Genomic DNA, 21,148 nt, shown 5'->3' on the forward strand with positions numbered 1-21,148 from the left:
CAGGACCTAGGCTAAGCCAGGACGCCTAACTAAACCTAACCATAACAAAATACATGGTATAAATTAAATAAAATAAAAGAAAGAAAACAATATAGTAGGAGAAAAAATCCAGGAGTGTACGACTAACCCGAAGGAAAGTCTACCACTCAAAGCTAGTCAGAGGCGATACTAAGAGCCGGGGACTAGGGTCTGGAAAGAAGAAGCCTACATAAGGTAAAAGACATGCATGCATGACAAACCTGAGTAGACAGTACCCTAAGAAAAACGGATAATAAATATAGAGCGTACATAGATAAGGGGATGTTCTAGGTATGGGAGACCGAGAACGAACCCACCACGCGGCAGAACCATGCTGCCATGCTTCCGACCCCGAGTTCGTATTTATACCTAAAAAACGGCAAATACTGACTGAGGGCCGGGAAAAAAACCAACTAACCATAAATACCGAGTACTTAACTTAGCTGCTGCAATAGCTGCACGCTCCATCATAGATAAATCCAACGAAATGGGCACAAAAAACACAGAGAGAAAAATATCACTGTGACTCGTGTGCGCTAACTGAAAAGGATGGCCACCAGAGGCGCAGCAGTCGGCAGCATGGGATGGAGTAGTAGTAGTACGAGCTGATCACTCTGTGGGTCGGCTTCCTCCATCATGAGGGTTGTGGGAGATTTTCTATTGGTATTTGGCTCGTGGTAGTGGTCACTCGCCTATTTTTGTGTTCATACCGACACCCTCTTGGAGGAGTGAGCGAGTCAGTTATACTGACCTTTTCTTATTTTATTTATCTCGGTATGTGTTAGTACATGTTTACCCTAGAAATAATAGATTAAAGGATATTTCGCGCAGCGACACGAGCTGAGCCCAGGAAATATATATATGTATAGATATATATCTATATATATATATATATAATATATATATATATATTATATATATATAATATATATAATAACATATATATATACATACTATATATATATATATATATATATATATATATATATATATATATATATATATATATATATATATATTATATATATAATATATATATATAATATATATATATATATATATATAATATATATATATATATATATATATATATATATATATATATATATATATATGTATATATATACAGACAGTCCCTGGTTATCGGCTGTCTCAGTTAATGGTGATTCAGTTTTATGGTGCTTGCCTAGCACCATAAATTTAGCGATTTATGATGCCATAACGGGCTAAGTTTCGTTTATTGCCAAATTATCAGGGACTGCATGTATACTATGTACATAAATAAATAAATAAATAAATATATATATATACGTATATATATATATATATATATATATATATATGATATATATATATATATATAATTTTTTTATAATATATATGCAGTGGAGATGTGATATTGAAAAAATAGGTGTTTCCTATCCTTCATTACCTAATACTGTGCCAGCTGCAAAGAATGGGCCTAGCGTACTGCATTTTTAATACACTGTTTTGATATTGTGATGGTAATACACAGCGAACGCTGACTTGCATCTCCAAAACATGAATTGCAAGTTTGTACTAAGGGAAAGCCAACGAAGTGGCAATTGCTCTTATTTATGAGCCTTCGCCTTGCACAACAGCAACACATCCTTTTGAATTTTCTGATGTGCTTCCGGAATCACGGTTTTTAAAAAGAAGGTTAATGCATTCTTGGAAAGTGATTGTGTAGAATACTTCACTGAGCATCAAAGATTTTGTGAGGGACCTCTAACCTTCTTAGTTCTTTCCAAATAAACCCTCAGTGATTTCACAGGGTATAGTACTTTCTCCTGTTCTGCTGGGCCCAGTATATCGACTAAACTCTTTGTAAAAAATGAATGTGGTCATGGATTAGAGGGATCTTCATTCTTGGGTAAGGAACATAAGATCAAAGAACATGCTTCCCTTGAGAAAAATCCCACATTCTTTTCAAGGGCTTGCAATTCGCTCACTCTCCTAGTCATAGCTAAGGTAATTAAAAATGATATTGTTATGATACAATAAAGTTTTATGCATACTTACCTGGCAGGTATATATATAGCTTATCCTCTTGTCGCCCTGGCAGAATTTCAAAACTCGCGGCAACCGCTAGTACACTGGTAGTTCAGGTGATGGCCACCCCGTTCCCGTGGCGCTGGTGCTCGGAACCATTCCCGTTTTCCTCAGATTTTCTCTGAACCCTGTCTCCTGAGGGGAGGAGGGTGGGAATTTAATTATATATACCTGCCAGGTAAGTATGCATAAAACTTTATTGTATCATAACAATATCATTTTTATGCATGACACTTACCTGGTAGGTATATATATAGCTGATTGACACATTTGGAGATGGGTCATAGACAGCAACATCGTCATAATTCAAAAATTAACTAATTTTTAAAATTACTATTAGGTTCCTTACCTGCTAAGGTAGCTGACTTCGTAGGTCCTGCCTCTTAGCCTGCTAAACCTTAGTAGCTCTCAACTAGGATGTGACCTGTTTGTTGAGAAAGCTAATAACAAGGGTCTGACAACTGGACATGACCAATCTGCTGACAGAGAACCCTAGCCCTCATTTACCACGGGCATTCATGCTAGGAAAGTTAGTCACCTGAACCACACACAAATCACTATAACAAAACACACACAAAAAAACTGAGCAGGTAATAACCTTCTCAGACAACCATAAAAACACTATAAAACCTAATTACAATAATAGCCTAGCATGTTAGTAGGTTATGGGGTGAAAACTCCTTTGCCCAGTACTGTACCTGAGGATACGTACGGGCCTAACGTTTGACAATTATCAAAAGTTGTCTTCACGTCTCTTAGGTAATGCGAGGCAAAGACCAAATTTGTCCTCCAAAACGTAGAACTATAAATGTCCTTGAGGGCTAAATTTTTCTGAATGCCAAGGACGTAGCTACCGCTCTCACCTCATGAGCTTAACCTTAAGCAAGCCGAAGCATTCTCCTGGCAAAGCAAATGTGCTTCCTTAATGACTTCTCTTACGAAAAAAAGCCCATAGCATTCTTAGACATAGGTCTAGTAGGATCTTTGACAGAACACCAGAGAGAACCTGAAGTCCCCCTAATGCTTCTTGTTCTTTCTACGTAATAACGTAAAGCTCTTACTGAGCAAAGAACCCTTTCCTGTTCTTGACTACTAGATCAGCCATCCTGCAATCTCAAATGACTTGGCCACGGATGCAAAGGATTCTCATTCTGGCCTAAGAATTCCTCTTGAAACGAACAAACTGCTTTCGTTGTGCTTCCATCCTACTGTTTGTTAATAGCTTGCAGCTCGCTAATCCTTTTAGCTGTAGCTAAGGCTACCAAGAAAATAGTCTTCTTCGTTAGCTCTCGCAAAGAAGCACTGTCCATAGGTTCAAACCTATCCGTTTCTAAGAATTTGAGAACGACATCCAAATTCCAAGAAGGAGCTCTGCAATGTCGATCCTTCTTCGTATTAAAAGATCTGAGAAGATCTCTAAGATCTGTGTCATTGGACAGATCTAAACCTCTGTGCCTAAACACTGCAGACAACATACATTTATAACCTTTAATGGTTTGATTTGCCAAACCCACTTCCTTCTTCAGATACAGAAGGAAATCTGCAATTTGGGTCACAGAGGTACTGGATGAAGAAATCTTCCGATTCTTACACCATTTGCGGAAGTTTCTCCCACTTCGACTGGTACACTTTGATAGTTGAAGGTCTTCGTCCCTCGCAACTGCCTTCGCTGCTTCTCTAGAAAAACCCCTCGCTCTGAAAGTCTTTCGTAGTCTGAACGCAGTCAGACCCAGAGCGTGGGTGTTCTTGTGGAACCTGTCGAAGTGGGGTTGTTTGAGAGATCTACTCTCGTGGGTAGACTTCTCGGAGAATCCACTGTCCATTCAGTACCTCTGTGAACCACGTTTGGGCCGGGCCAGTATGGAGCTATTAGAGTCAGCCTTGTTCCTTGACTTTCTCTGAATTTCTTCATTACCCTTCCTAAAATCTTGAACGGGGGAAATGCGTACGCATCTAGCCCCGTCCAATCTAGTAGGAAGGCATCTACTGCGACTGCAAGAGGGTCTGGGACTGGAGAACAGTAATTCGGTAACCTCTTGTCGCTGCTGGTAGCGAAAAGATCCACCACTGCCTGCCCCAAAGCTTCCACAGCCTCTGGCATACTTGATGATGCAATATCCACTCCGTGGAAAGCACTTGTCCCTCCCTGCTCAACAGGTTTCCGCTCTGACGTTCTCTTCCCCTCCCCTTGAATGAACCTGGTGAGCAGGGTGACGTTTTCTCTCTCCGACCACAGAAGAATCTCCTTCGCCAAGTTTGCAAAGAGAAAACGAGTGGGTCCTCCTTGTTTTCGTATGTATGCCAGAGCTGGTGGTATTGTCCGCGTTGATCTGCACCACTTTGCCGTGATCCACGTCTGAACGCTTTCAGAGCCAAGAAGATCGCCATCAGTTCCTTCCTGTTTATGTGCCAAGCTTTCTCTTCTTCGTTCAAAGGCCTGACTCCTCTCGAGGGCCCAGCGTCGCTCCCCAAGCCTGCGTCTGAACGCGTCGGAAAAGTTAATATCAGGTCTGGGTTCCTCTGCTGGAGTGATGTACCCTCTGCTAACCTTCCCGGGGATAGCCACCACTTTAATTCCTCCTTTATCTTTAAAGGATTTTGGGAAACAGGAAGGAATCTGGTTGCGATCTTCTTGGCCAGACTTCGTTCAGAAAGAACTGTAAGGGCCTCATGTGAATTCTCCCTAGGGAAATGAACCGCTCTAACGAAGAGAGTGTCCCCAGCAGGCTCATCCACTCTCTCGCCGAGCATTGGTCTTTCGATAGGAATTCTTGCACTTTCCGAAGGCACATGGTCTGCCTTTCGGGCGACGGAAAAGCCCAAAAAGTCACTGAGGATATCAGAATCCCCAAATAAACTAGCTCCTGTGTGGGGATCAGATGTGACTTTTTCAGGTTCACCATCAGACCCAGCTGCTTTGTTAAATCCAATGTGAGGTCCGTGCCTCCAGACATTGCTGCTTTAATTGTGCTCTTATGAGCCAATCGTCCAAGTAGAGAGAGACTCTGACTCCTAACAAATGAAGCCACTTCGCCATCATCCTTGTAAAGATTTGAGGGCCGTGCAAGCCCGAAGCAAAGGGGCTCTGAATTGATATATCTTGTCCTGGATCACGAATCTCAAATATTTCCTGGGACCTTGGATGAATCAGAATATGGAAATACGCATCCTGAAGGTCCAGCGTTTACCATTCCAGTCCCCTGGTCGTACCGATGCCAGTACTGAATCGTTCGTCTCCATCGTAAACTTGGTCTTTTCTACGAACAAGTTTAGCTGACTTACGTCCAGTACTGGCCTCGAACCTCCTGATGACTTCAGTACCAGAAAAAGACGGTTGTAAAAACCTGGGGATTCGTGATCCAGAACAGGTTTCTATGGCTCCTTCTCTAACATACTGACAACTTGATGCCAAAGAGCCTCTCTCTTCTCTAATTCGATGTAATGAGCCCCTAGGGCTCTCGGAGCTGGTAGCGAGAGGTGGTTTCTTTAGGAAGGGGGATCTTGTAGCCTTCCTTCGCTACTTCACTTACAGACCAAGGATCCGCTCCTTTGTTTTGCCAGACTTCCAGAAGTCTAAAAGTCTGGCACAAGTCTGGAGGACTTCTAAATCATTGTTTGGTTGAGGTTTTCGAACCTCTTTTGGCCGGAACTCTTTTCCCTCTAAAGGCTGGTCGGGAAAAAGTCCTACCCTGAAAGGGCTGCTTGTGCTGTCCTTGTTTCCTTCGGTGTCTCTTCACTACCTTAGAGGGTAAATACTCCTTACTGAAGACGTCAGCAGGTCCTGTGTAGCCTTCTGAGTAAGGGAAAGTGCAATATCCTTAATGATATCCTGTGGAAAAAGCTGTCCTGAAAGTGGGGAGAACATCAACTCCGACTTTTTTGCGCGTTCGAGACTCCTTTCGCAGCGAACCGAGCACAAAAAAAGATACCTTTTCTTTAAAACACCTGCTGTAAACAGTGAAGCAAGTTCATTAGCTCCATCCCTCAAGGCTTTATCCATACAGGATATGATTACTTCTAGGTAAATCCGAGTCTGAAGAATCTCCCATCTCTGAAGTCCGACCCAATGCACCCAACGACCAATCAAAGAAAATTAAAAAACTTCAAAAAAAAATCCAAAAGTCCGATAAATACCCTTTAGTAAATGGTCGAACTCTGAAGAAGTCCACCACACTTTGGCTGAAGTGTAAGGCATGCTACGGGAGCTGTCCACTATTATTAGAAGTCTCCCTGGGAGGAGGCAGGAACTCCCAGGCCAAGACTTTCCCCCGTAGCGTACTAAACACCAGGACTTCGAAGCCATTTGGCCGGAGGAGGGAAAGCAAAAAGAAGTCTTCCCGGCTCTCTCTTCTCCTTCAACCACTCATTAATACGTTGAAGGGCTTTCTTCGACTGAAATCGACAGGGTCATTTCAAAAAAGAAGATTTCTTTTTGGGGTTTATTGTTTTTCGTCTTCGAAAATTGAGATAGAGGAGACGGCGCGGGGCTGAAGGTTGAAAATCTCCTTCAAACAACTGAAAGGAGGCACTCGGTTAGCTTCTTGTAGTCGAGGAAGGAGCTTCCACATTCTTGTCCTCTTCCGAAAACTCAACAAAGTCTTCCTCCTGAGAAGAAATATCCTGAAATCCAAGATCCTGATGACTCTCCATAGCGGGATCCTTATCCACAGTTTGCCTGGAGAGCGAATGCGGAACTCCCTCCTTGTAACACCCCTCTCTTCCTTGTCGGGAAGATGTTTCCACATGCTGCCGCCTGCGTCCTGACGTCCTCCGGTAACGTTTGCGTCCACCATGCGTCCATCACTCTTCCTCTTGCGTCCTGCGTCCTGCAGTGTCGGAGATTCGTCCTTCCTATAGGACACACTGCGTCCTGGGTTACGAGAAGATCCCGCCTGAGAACGAGGAGGCAACTGTACGTCCTGCGTCCTCTTGGAGGACTTAACCGGGAGAGACGAGTCCTTACGTCTAGCCGAAGGTTGTTCGGGCTTTTCCCATGATTTAACAATCACTGCTAATTTCTCCTGCATGTCTCGCAGAACTTCCTTAGTCTCCGCTTCCTTACAAGACTCCTGAGGCGAAGGAGATCGAGGACGCACTGGGCTAAAACGGAGAGGCGAGCGATCCTGACGTCTATGCAGCGGAGTTTCTCTAATAGGGGAAACACCGCTCACCGCACGGCTAGTCACCTCTAAAGGACGAGAAATCCTCTTCCTCTTGATAGGGATTGCTTCTTCATCCTCCGATGAAAATATCTCAGGGCTACTCCAACCTTCTTGTTCAAAAACCCTTTCATCCTGTGATGAGGTTGGCATGTATGACCTCTTGAGAGGACGCGATACTTCCACAAAACGCCTACTCCTTCCTGAAGACGAACTATCCAACGAATAAATGCACTTCCCAGTATCGCCTTTCCTATGGCGTACTGCTGCAGCCTGGGACGCAACAGGACTGCTGAGGGACGACTGATCAAGAGTAAACCCCTCTCGCCTCCCTTCGACTGTCGACATGCCTTCTCCCTTGGGTCTGGGAGCTTGACAGAGGTTAACCGTTTAATCTGATCTCCCATGGACGCAAGGGCAGCGAACACTTCCACAATTTGTGGATCAGTAGTATCCTCAGATACAGCAACGGGCGCAGGCGAAACCAGAAACCGAGGGGAAGGTGCTACATCTACATGGGAATGAGCTGGAGAAGACACAGGCAAAGATTCATTCATAGGTTTACTCGAAGAACCAGATCTCTCACTTCTAGAAACTGATCTTCTCACCCGATCTTTTTCTAGTCTCTCTACATACTTAACAAGAGCCTTCCACTCTTTCTCATTCAGGCACTCACATTCATTGCACCTATTGTCCCACGTACATACAAACTCTCGACACTTCTTACATACAGTATGGGGATCTACCGATGATTTCGGCAGTCTCACTTTACACCCTTCTTTCACACAAACTCTAAACATACTCCCTGAATCAGACATACTAATGCAAGATCAATTGCGATTGCCAAGCTAACTTCGTGAATACGATACCAATATCCAAAAAGTCAGTCAACGAGCAGGAAATTCTATCAGAGAACCAACAACGATGTTGCCGGTTCGGCTGGCAGAGAAAATCTGAGGAAAACGGGAATGGTTCCGAGCACCAGCGCCACGGGAACGGGGTGGCCATCACCTGAACTACCAGTGTACTAGCAGTTGCCGCGAGTTTTGAAATTCTGCCAGTGCGACAAGAGGATAAGCTATATATATACCTGCCAGGTAAGTGTCATGCATAAAAATAAGATCTTCATTCTTAATGAGGACGACTCAAAAGGTTCAAAAGGATGGCCCAACAGCCATCTTAATACCACATCCAAGTTCAGGCAACTGATGCAGATTTCTTTTGCTTTGATGTATCTAATGATTCAATCAAGACCCCAATAGTTTGATTCATCAACAAATCCAGTCCTCTATGTTTAAATGCCGAACTTAACACAGCTCTGTACCCTTTTATAGTAAATGTTGTCGGTCCTTTAGTTGGTCTGAGAAATAATAAAAAACCTGCAATCTGTTATAGTGGACTTTGAAGATGAGTTATGATCTCGGCACCATCCTCTAAATACTGACCACTTTGCTTGGTAGACTGTAGCAGAAGATCATCTCCTACAATTTGCAATTGCCCCACAGCTTTCCTTGAAAAACCCTTTGCTCTGACAATCTCCCTGACAGTCTGAAGCCTGCTAAAGCAAGAGTGGGTGTGAATTTCTTTAATACATCCTTCATCAATCTTGAATAGAGGGAAGGTGTAAAAATTAGACTGAACCAATCTTGCAGCATTGCATCCATCGCCCATGCTTGCAGATTCAGTGCTGGAGTGCAGAACAGTCTGGGCACTTCTTCACTGGACTCTTGGGATACTCGCAAAAATACAGGAAGGGAGGGGACTACAACCTGGCTCCATTGCTCGCATACGAGCAGGAGGCAAACTTTCTTCCAAAGAAGAACTATGCCTTTTCAATGGGCTTGATGGCCTTTATACATTCGAAAAACACCCACAGCGCTTCTTAGTTTCGTGTGAATCTGAATCACTAATGATAAATTATGTACATCTACCTGTACGCCTTTCCAATGGTGCTCCACCGAGCCCTGGGGTCTCCAGACAGCATGATCAGATGAGGAAGCAACTACTCATGGGTAAACTCCACCAACCTCCCTTGGACTGCCAGTTTGCTTCCTCCCAAGTAAGCAAGGAGAATTAACAGGGACCTTGGTCTAAGAGTGTCAGTGAGACGAGTGGCCACCCCCTCTACATGCACAGCACTCATTACACTTGCACTGACATTTTCAAATTTGTCCATAAGAACTTTCACTGAATCACTAATCTGCAAAGCGTTATTAACCGAAAGATTAAACTTATGATCTACAAGTTCTTCTAGGCTACCAACAGCATTGGGCTCAGAAGAAAGGGAGCTAGGGATTGGAGTAACTGGAAAAGTAGAACTGGAGATTGGGGAAAAAGCAGTGACAGGAATTGAAGGAATGGGTATATCAGCTCCTACTTTAAGAGATTCACCCTGACTAATTGAAGCTTTACCTTCAGCCCTAACTGGTGCCTTTCTCAATTTGTCTTGATGAAGCTTATCCAAATGATTAATTAATGTCTTCCAAGTTCCCTTATCCCAGTCTTTACATTCTTCACAATTAACTTCCTCCGTACAAATTGTCCCCTACATGAAGTACAAATAGAATGTCTGTCGTATTTCACCAACGTAAGTCTCATCTTGCAGCCTTTACTGCAAAATCTAATGCTAGACATATTAGTGTCTGACATAATGAAGTAAGTCACAATTCAAAAAGTCATCAATATCAGCTAAGCTAAATATTGATAGCACGCTACCAAAAATTATAGAAAGTACATCACCGAATGCAGCAAAAACCAAAACCATCCGGTGACAAAACCAATCCAACGAGAGTTGCTCAACAACCTGTTTAGTCCTTGAACAGTGCGGCAGAAATGAATTATTGGCTCTAGCTGTGTTGTATCTATTCTTCCCGGTAGTGGGTGGGGCAAACTTACACCTATAACAAAAGAGCGCTACCGCATTTTTTTATTTTGAGCTGCCACATTAAGTAGAAACTATAGCTATGTAACTATTTGGTAAGTTACCTGTATAAAAATACCATTATATGTAAATGAATGATAAGTGTCTAAGCATAGGTTACATTAGGTTACAAATTATATGGTACTGCACTATTACTGTTAGCTGTGAATAGCCATCTATGTGTAAGTGAGGGATATATCAGAGGGCCAGACCACCAAAGCATCTGGTACTCCAAAATTAGAGTCATAACATTTAAAAAGAAAAAATATTCTATTCTGTCTAGTAAGTCATAAAGAACTTAAAGTTTATTTTCCATAACACTTAAATATGATATTTTTAAGATACAATAAAGTTTGTTCATACTTACCTGGCAGATATATATATAGCTGTATTCTCTGAAGTCCGACAGAATTTCTAAAACTTACGACACACGTAGTTGGGAGTTTTAGGGTGGTTAGTACCTATTCCCGCCGCTGGGAGGCGGTATCAGGACCATTCATTTTCTATCAGATTTCTATCTCCACTGTCTCCTGAGGGGAGGTGGGTGGGTTACTAAAACATATATATCTGCCAGGTAGTATGAACAAACTTATTGTATCTTAACAAGATCATTTGTTCATGAAACTTACCTGTCAGATATATATATAGCTGAATCCCACCTTTGGCGGTGGGAGAGACAGAAAAAAGGATTTTAGAAAACATATAAATGTATATGATTGACATCTTGGTTCCTACCTGTTAGATAGCTGACTTCGTTATTACTGTCACCCCAAGCCTGCTTCTGCTTCACTAGATTACCAACAAAAAGTAGTGACCTATGTAGTTGGTGCGCTCCTAGATGATCTGTCAACAGGGACGGACCACAAATGTGACTAGACCATGACCATACTTCCGAGGGCAACGAGGCAAAAACCACCACCTAAGTTAGCCTAACAACAAACTCCATATACCAAAGGCTAAAGAAAGGGACGACTGTACTCGGCAGCGACCTACAACCATAAAACATACAAATATTAAAAAACTTCACCTACCCTTTTCTATGGGAAAGGATGAGTGCTACCTCCTGCCCCCAAAATAGTGTCTGCGGCGACGTATGGTCCGAGAGAGTAACAGCTTTCATAGGTCGTTCTCACCTCCCGTAGGTAGTGAAGAGGCGAACACGAGTTACTCCTCCAAAAAGTAGGCACTTAAAATGTCTTTAAGAGCCATGTTTTTCTGAAAGGGCTATTGAGGTCGAAATAGCCCTTACTTCTGTGCGCGTTAACTTTAAGTATCTTCAAGTCCACTGTCTTTGCAAGAAGCGGTGCGCCTATTAATGGTGTTTCTTAAAAGAATTGCCAGTGATTGCTGGACATGGGCATGTTTGGGTCTCTTGATCCAACAACACCATAAGTTTCTCTGCAGAAACCTCGGCAATCCTTCGTTCTACGAATATACTCTCTAAGAGCCCTAACAGGACACAGGACTCTTTCTGGCTCTTGACCAATGATCTCAGCCATACCCTTGATCTCGAATGTTCTAGGCCACGGATTGGAAGGGTTTTTCGTTTTTGGCCAGGAAACGACATATTCAAAGAGCAGACTGCATTATGCCCTTTGAAACCGACGTGTTGCTGATAGCCTGTATTTCGCTAACTCTCTTCGCCGTCGCCCCCGAGCAGTTAGGAATACAGTTTTCTTCGTCAAATCTCGTAGACGAAGATGAAAGAGGTTCAAAATATTTGACATCAAAATATTTTAGGACCACATCCAGGTTCCACGAAGGTAGCTTCGGTAGTGGTACCTGGTCGTCTCGAAAGATCTCAATAGATCATGGAGATCCCTATTTTGTTAGCGAGGTCAAGACCTCTATGGCGAAAGACTACAGATAGAGCTTATGTAGCCTTTTAATAGGGACACTGCCAACTTTAGATCTTGTTTCAGATAAAGCAAGAAGTCGGCAATCTGGCTCACAGAGGTAGTGGTAGAGGAAACTCCTTTTCGCTTTACACCAACTTCTAAAGGCTGCCCCACTTCGATTGGTAAACTGCGATTGATGATGGTATCCTCGCAGGTGGCGATAGCTTTAGCCACTGATTTTCGAAAAAACCTCTCGCTCTGGCCAACTTTTGGATAGTCTGAACGCAGTCAGACTCAGAGCGGAGAGGTTTTTGTGGTACCTCTCGAAGTGGGGCTGTTTTTTGAGTAGATCTCTCCTAACGGAAGAGATCTCGGATAATCCACTAGGTAGAACATCACCATCTGAACCAGATCGCTGCGGGCCAAAAGGGGGCGATTAAGGTCAACCTAGTCCCCTCGATGCTGCAAATTTTCTATCACCTCCACCCCCAGGATCTTGAAGGGGGAAAAAGGGGGGGAAAAGCGTAGAGATTCCAGGCCCGTCCAATCCCATAGAAGGGCGTCTACTGCTACTGCTCCCGGATCGAGAACCGGGGGGGAGCAATACAGAGGAAGTCTCGCCGTCCTTGATGTTGCGAAGATGTCCCACTAAGGGGCATCCCCAAAGACCCCCACAGTTTCCTGGCATACTTCTTGATTGAGAGTCCACCTCTGTCGGCAATAACTGTCCTTGTCGACTGAGGAGATCGCCCCGGACGTCTCGACTCCGGCAATGAATCTTGTCAATATTGTGAACTTCTCTCTCCTTCGCCCAAAGCAGGATCTCTTTTGCTAGATAAAACAGGGAGCGAGAGTGTGTTCCTCCTTGTTTCTTCAAGTATGCAAGGGCTGTGGTGTTGTCCGAGTTGATCTGAACCACACGACGGGAGACTTTTGTTCTGGAAGAACTGGGTGAGCTATTGAACCGCTGCCAGACTCTTTGAAGTTGATATGCCAGGTTACCTGTTCCCCTCTCCAGGTACTGACACTTCCTCCCCCCCTAGAGTGCTCCCCACCCCGTGGATGACGCCGTCGGAGAAACAACACTAGGGTCCGGGGTTCTGAAAGCTTGAGGGATAACGCCCCTCGACAGCTTCCACGGATCGAAGCCACCATCTTAGATGGTTCTTCACCTCTCCGAGATGTTAACTTCATGTCGAAGTTGCCTTTTTCTGTCCAGCTGTCCGACAGAAGAACTGAAGAGGTCGGAGGTAGCCTCCCCAGGGGAAAACAAAAACTTCTCCAGGCGAAGAAATGGGTCCCCAGCAGACTCATCCATTCCTCACCGAGCATGAATCTTTTCCCTAGAAAGGCTGACACTTTTTCTATGCCCTTTGTTGCAGGACGTTCCTTTGGGACGGAGGAAAAAAGCCCGGAAAAGCCAATGAATCCATCTGAATCCCAGATACACGATGGACTGTGTTGGGTCAGATGTGACTTCTCGAAGTTCACCAGAAGTCCCAGGGACGCAGCTAAAGACAGAGTAGTCTTCAAATCCCTTCAGGGCACCGGCCGTCTGCGAGGAGGCTCGTATGAGCCAGTCGTCTAGATAGAGCGAGATTCTGATGTTGGAAAGATGGAGCCACCTCGCCACGTTCTTTCATTAAGATGGTGAAGATAAAAAGGAGCCGTTACTCAGTCCGAAAACAAAGAGCCCTGAATTGAAAGACCTTCCCTTTCAATACGAACCGAAGGTACTTCATCGATTGGGGATGTATCGGGACGTGAAAAGTAGGCGTCCCTGGAGGTCGAGTGATACCATCCAATCTCCAGGTCTTAAGGCCCCGAGAACTGACTGAGGTGGTCTCCATCTTGAACCTCTGCTTCTCTATAAAGAGGTTTAGACGACTTACATCCAAAGACGGGCCGCCACCCTCCCGATTGTTTCGGTTACAAGAAAACAATCTGTTGTAAAATTCCTGGCGTTGCCAGGTCTAAAAACCTGTTCCACTGCTATTCTTTTCTCGAGCATCTGCTCGAGCAGGTCGAAAAAGAATTCTTTCGCTTTGTTAGCGGATACGATGGGGACAAGTCCCCTGGGAGTGGAAGTCAAACGGGGGCGGGCTTTATGAAAAGGGATCTTGTAACCTTCTCTATGACGTCGAGAGACCAGGTGTCTGCCTCTCTTACTCTCAGGCTTCTGACAAACAACTGCAGCCTGGCTCCTACCGGTGGGACTGAAGGCACGATTCCTCTCTCATTCTACCCCTAGACTTGGAAGGGGCTCTACCTCTAGGAAGGCTTCTTCCTCGAGGAGACGATCTAGCGGAAGTCCCTCCAAACGAAAGGGCTTCTGCTTTCTAAACTGTTGCGTTCCTGACGACGTGAGGGCCAGCCGGACGTCTCGAAAGACTGAGCCAACAGGTCTTGTGTGGCTTTCTCCTGCAGAACTCACTGCCAGATCCTTCACCATAGCTTGGGGGAAGAGATTGGACTCGAGAAGGGAGCATACAAAAGTTCTGTCCTCTGAGCGGGAGAGACAGACTTAGCCCGCGAAGTTGCAATAAAGCGACCTTTTCTTAAGAACCCCTGCTGAAAAAATGAGAGGCTAACTCCTCTGAGCCATCATGACGGCCTGTCCATGCATGACAATACCACTGGGACAGCTCCCCCAAGCGTGATGCAGTCTGGCTTACGAGATTGGTTGTCTAAGGCTCCAAGACACCAGTTCTAAAAAAGTTGAAAAACTTCTAAGGACCTAAAATAGTCCCCTTCAAAAGATGGTCCAGTTCGGAAGTCGTCCAAGAAACCTTAGCCGATGCTAAAAGGGCCCTCCTTGAGGCCATCCACCACGCTGGCGAAATCACTTGAGCCGACGTAGGCGAACTTCATCCTAATTCCTCGCCTGTCTCATACCACATCCCTGCCTTACCGCTAAGTCTAGACGGACGGCAGGGGCGAAAGTTAGTTCTTCCTTTGCTTTCCTAGACTCCATCAGCGGTTTACCTTCCGAAAGCTCTTTTCGTAGATAACGACGTCTTCATCTTCACGAAACCTGGAGACTTACTGTCTTCGACGACGAAAACTGAGAAGGAGGAGAAGGAGGAGCATGCTGGCTGAAAAGTATCGCCAAACGAATCACGAAGTAGTCGTGCCAAAACTTGATAATCTGACGACGGCAGAACGTAGCAGGTTGATCATCATCAACATCCTCCGAAGAACCGCTAAGTTCTCCTTCTTTCCCTACCCGAGTGCAAGTCCGAAGGAAGAGGCAGAAGTCCTTTAGCTCCAAGTCTCCTATCTGAACGATGAAAAGAAGACGAGGGTAACGGATCCTTAACAGTAAACAGGATCAGGAGTCACTTTTAGAGGCGAAACGTGCCAAAAAGTCGCGGGAACCACATCCGAGTGACAGCGAACTCCACATTCGCGTCCACAGAGTCTTACTAGAACGTCTACGAACGTTCCATCTGAGCGTCCAATGTAGCGTTCTCTCGAGCGTCCAAATCAGCGTCCAAACGAGCGTCCAGCGAAGCGTCCAAATTCAAGGAGCGTCCATCAAAGAGACTCTTCTACCGTCCCGCGAAGCGTCCATTCGAACGTCCAGCGAAAAGAAACTTGATCCACTGCCCCGACTAACCATAACGTTGAGCGTCCACACTGTCATGTCGCAGAGGTGCAGAACGCAAATCGTCGTCAGCAGAAGCGTCGAAGTCGGAACGCCGAGCGTCCTCTCTACGGGAAGGGAGAGGAGCATGCAGAGAAGCTCTCTCTAACTTGGCGTTCTACCGTCACCTCTAGCTGAAACCTGGGGAGCAAAACAACGTCTAGAGGGCGAAATATCAGGAAAGACGGGCGACGAAAAGGAGCCATTGGAGAAGACCTGCTTAGATCTCTTGATAGGCAAGTCTTATCGTCTTTCCTTCGACGCGGGACCGTCTCCTTCTGTTTCAGTAAAGCGTCCAGTTGCCGCTGCATCGCAATGATGATCTCCGTCTGAGATGGTCTCCTTACGCGGAGACGAGCTGCGCTTGTGAGAAAGAGGGGAGAGGGGACGCCATTTCTTTTCCTTCTCCCAGGAAACAGCCTTGGCTCTAGAGCGAACTGGGGGCGCTCGAGGGCTCATCGTCGGATGACTCCTATACTTCTTCTGGGAGGGCGGAAAAGCTACGCTTTCCGGAGAAGAATGCCACTCAGACCAATAGCATGACGTGAAGCGTCCAGCTCTGAAGAGTCCCTCTTCAGAGGTCGCGAATCCGATCGAGATTCCCACCCCTTGCGCGGGGAGGTAACGCGTCGGGAGACGAGAAAACAATCCCTAAGGATACGTGCTCGAGCACGCTCCTTTAGCAGCTGGGAAGCGTCCACAGGTGAACTGTGAAGGGACGCCAGATCGGTGGGGGTTCCCCGTAAACCCTCCTTCGGCCTTCGACATGCCCCTATCCCTGAGTCTGGGAGTCCGGCAGAGGTCCCAGCCTAGAGGCGCTATTAAAAGGGCCGATCTGACGCCCCCTCCACTTCACTAGGGGGCACTATCACTGCACTTATTTTGCCTGTTTTCAAGGGCAAGCACTTTAGATTCAAGCGTCTTCAATGAATCTAGAATAAGCGAAAGGGCATTAACCCTCCGCAGACACCACTTGAGGGCCCCCCGAAGGCAACACTACAGGGTTGGAGACCACAAAATCTAAAGGAGGGTTAGAAGGGGATACATTAATACCCTGTCTGCTACCCGACCTTACTCCTGGAGGAAGACCTCCTAATCCTATCACGTTCTACTTCTTAACGTAGGATTCATACGTCTTCCATTGCAAATCATCTAAGCTTTCACACTCAGGACAGCGCAAATCAAATCTACACTCTTGCCCCTACACACCCCTTTACACAATGTGTTGAGGGATCAACCAAGCTTTGGAAGCCTAACCTTGCATTCCACTTTCGAGCACACCCCTGGCGCTAGCAGAACTACATCCTCAGACATTTTTTAAGGGTAAAAAATCTAAGCCAAAATCAAAAAACAGTCCAAAATCACGTATGCCAAGCTTATCGATCAATCAAAAAACCAAAAAAGTCAAAAGTAGATACTCAAGCAATATGAAAAGTTTTTCAAAATCCTGAGCGGAGGTGTGTAAACAGGGTTTACGACACGGCGACAGAAGAAATCTGATAGAAAAATGGGGAATGGTTCCTGATACCCGCCTCCAGCGGCGGGAATGGGTACTAACCACCCTAATCCCACTAACGTGTGTCGTAAGTTTAGAAATTCTGTCGGACTTCAGAGAATACAGCTATATATATATCTGACAGGTAAGTTTCATGAACAAATGCAAGCTTTCTCTGTTGATGGATTATCTTCGTATGATAGCAAAACAAGGTTATTTGTAGTCATTTAAAAAAAATTATGGCTAGAATTCATTATTTATCTGAGTGGTTAGGATGTGACTATCCTACAAAAATTTTATATATACTAAAAATATCAAAATCTGGTTGTTCATATTGTTTACACACTAATGAAAACACTTAAAATCTAGCATAAGCAGCACCTTTTGGAAAGAGAAGATTGGTATATTTTCTTCTGAAACCTCTGCCTGATTATAAAGTCACATCAATCTGAGCAAGTGCTTAAAGATCTAGGTTTTGTGAATTTTCAGAGGTATTATTCTTTTTTAGAAACCAAAGATACTAAGAGATAAGAGATTAAGATAAAGAAAAACTAAGGTAAGAAGGCAAAATTTAAGAGCAAATTCAGGACAAGTTGGGTATTGCATTTTCAGTTAATATTTAAGTATTAAGGTAAAAGCATAATATGTAAACATAAGGTATAAAGCTCATAGACAATCCCTTTGCTACCTACAGCACAATATCATAGTAGCCATTTAAATAAAACATGAAAGACAGAGAAAATGTTTTATGAGTGCCTTTAAATGAAACTGTATATAGTACAACGTTAACAGCCATGTTATCACTATCAATAGCTTCACTAGAAGATAACCAAACATAAGACTTATGTCTTAAAATTATATCATATGTTAGCACATTAAAATACTTTGCAAAGATTTGGATCTTTTGAAGACCTTGGGGTGAGGGGGGGGGGGTGCTTCAACCAGTTATTCTAGACCTTTGAAGTGTTATTGTAATGCTTACTCATGTTGGTCCAAAACTACGACATCAGTCCACCCATCACGTGTTAAATGGTAGGCTATGCTGTTCCCAACAACACCAGCACCACAAATTACCACCTAAATAAATAAAGAAGCATTGTAAAATAATTAAATGCAATTCCAGACAGCAATTTTGTCTTAAATACTGTTTACTACTTAGAAATATAAATTATTAAAATGTTTGTTCCACAATTCATGTACAAGTACCATTCAATGTTGTCCAAGGAACCCATAGACAATCCAAAATGAATTTACTGTTACTCCTACAGTAATGAGATAATCAGTTTTAGTCAAAGAAAATGCTAAGTGAAATGTCATATAAGGAGGCATACCCCAGTTCAGTCAAGTGGCTTGCCTAGGGTAGCAGGGGGCACTAAACATCACCATCATTTAAATATGTTATGCATAACTGATACTATTTTGGGAGCTGGGGAATCTCCAGAGACATATTTATCAGGTATTTAGTCATGTTCTCCTAACGACCTTATAAGAAACATCCTCCAACTATGGACTATGCCAAAGCCTCAATAGCATGGCCTTTCACAACACAGGCTTCAGTTCTTTGCTGAACGGGGACTAGCTATTTTAGGAAAAAGAAAATAAAAATTAAAAAAAACAGCTCTAGTTCTTCCTAAAGCATTCAAGAATCCATTACAATCAACAGCAAACACCGTAGATCAGTTTGAGGGCTGTTGGGGTCCCTTGGGGCCCTCAGGGTGTATGGTGCAGCCAGTCTGCTTCACAACAAAAACTGTCCCTAATTTATCTCAAGTTATTTTCGCACAATCACATATTCATAAAAAAATCATAGAGTATGTGCTCTATTTTATAGAAACTTTGGCATTCTATTGATACTTCTTATGGAATTGAATGGCCAGGCACAGATATTTCAAAAATGAATATAAATAGCAAATTTAACATTATGACATCAAGGTTCAGGACATTTAAAATCTTTCAGAAACAACAATAATTTGTAGTATTTCATATTAAGTTCCAACCCTTAATTCACAATAGTTTTTTTAATGATTTTGTTTATCCCAAAGTAGCCAGTTCACCTCTTCAAGTACAGTACGGTACAGTGATGCACACTTTGGTATGATTATTGGGGTTTTTAGCTTATATCCTTTCATTGGAGTTATTTTTCATTGATTAAACAAGCTTATCTATGTGTATTATATCTATTAACCGTATGTGTTATAATTTGTTTGTTGTTGCATACAAGATCATGGCCATCCACTTCATTGTAGTGTATGCCAAATAATAATGATGATGATGATGATAATAATAATAATAAGAGAAATTTTCTAGGAAAATTTGTAATTTTCATAACTATAAACCCTTGGTCTTAACAATAGGATAATTTTCTAACTCCTAGCTGGATCCGGTTAAACAATTGGAGATTGAAAAGCAAGGAATCTGTAAGATCTGGCAACGTGTGCGTATTTCAGGTGAAAACTGGTCAAAGACCACGCACCCAAGCTGCTGTGTTTAGTCTTTTTCTTAACCGCCTGGGTGAGAGTCGCTGTTGCTTACTCTCTGCCATTTACCTGGTTGTTTGTTGTAATAATATGGGAGGGGACCTTCTCAGAGGGCTGTAGAAATAGCTATCATTTTCAATAATAATACTACTGTAATAATAATATAATATGTAATTAATAATAATACTACTGATAAAAGTATTTGTATTTAATTTTCATGAGAATCATTTTCCCCACCACCTTTGGGTAAGTAATTCTACCAACAGAGACCACTATTTCCAAACATCTGCATTGATGTTACATTGCATCTAGTTGCCATTTCTACAACAAGCAATCTGAGAGGTAAACAACACAATGAATTCTTTTGTTGGTTTGGAAGTTTATGACCTTCATTCAATCAATGTCTTGAGTTCTCTACAGAACATAGTGACTTTGTGGCAGGATCACAAGCTGAAAAACAAGCTGGCAAAACCCCCCATCCCCCCCCCCCCCCCCCCCCCCACCCACCCCACATTAACCTAATCACTCTAGCTGCCAAATCCACCCCAGTCACACTTTCCTCTACACACTACAGCATACACACAGGACAATTGGACCTACAACTACACAAAACATAAAACAAAAAAAACTCTCAAAAACACATGTACTCACCAATCAATCCAGTTACTCCGATCTATCCTGTGTGTCCGTGGTTAAGGTCACTGGGACACCAACAACAACAACAACAAACAACAACAACAAGAACCACAACACCACAAACCCAACACAAACAACACCAAGGGACTACAACCCAACAACACAACAAAAACAAAGGACAACAACAACACAACAACAATCAAGGAATACAAACCATAACTCAACAACACAGCAACCAACAAGGGACATAACCACAACCTAACAACACAACAACCAACCCCACAAGAACACAACCTCAAAATATAACAAACAAAAGACCACTGCACAAACAACACAAAAAAATCACAACAGCACAGGCACAACAAACTAATCAAAAAACAAAACTGACTTAACAACACCAAAATCAATAAAACAAATCAATAACACAAAATTCAACTGACTTTCAATTCCTCCAATAACTGCTGTCAACACTACTGTCATCAGCTCTCACCAAAGACTGACTGAAAACTCACTAAAAACACAGAACTCTGATCTCTACCAGCAGACAAAAACCCAGCCAGAACTCACCAACAGCCAATACAGTCATTAACTATCCAATACAGCAATTACACACACTCTCTCTCTCTCTCTCTCTCTCTCTACTCTCTATCTCATCTCTCACACACGACGTTGTCAAAATGGAACTCCATAACTCCTCCATATTTCCTCCCCCGTTACATTTGCAACGTCTCCTTTCACTCACAACACCCATACTAAATAGCCTTCCGCAACACCAACGGATGCTCAGACGCAGGCCCCCTGGATCTTGTTTGAGGGCCCTCATACACACACTCAGTTACACTGCCATCAACTCTCCCAGACGACTTCCAGTCAGACTACCATTACT

At 43.6% G+C, this 21,148-nt stretch overlaps 1 protein-coding gene across 1 annotated transcript in view; it reads right to left on the minus strand.

The window, feature by feature from the left end:
- Positions 1 to 21,148, minus strand: part of LOC135203170 (pyruvate dehydrogenase phosphatase regulatory subunit, mitochondrial-like) — a gene marked incomplete in the record, with an annotated part of 155,853 nt that overhangs the window by 128,025 nt on the left and 6,680 nt on the right. The window contains 1 exon segment of the mRNA XM_064232864.1: positions 18,132 to 18,226. Within this exon segment, the coding sequence (XP_064088934.1) occupies positions 18,132 to 18,226 (95 nt within the window).

The sequence above is a fragment of the Macrobrachium nipponense genome, chromosome 33, assembly GCF_015104395.2.
Source record: "Macrobrachium nipponense isolate FS-2020 chromosome 33, ASM1510439v2, whole genome shotgun sequence".
NCBI lineage: Eukaryota > Metazoa > Arthropoda > Malacostraca > Decapoda > Palaemonidae > Macrobrachium > Macrobrachium nipponense.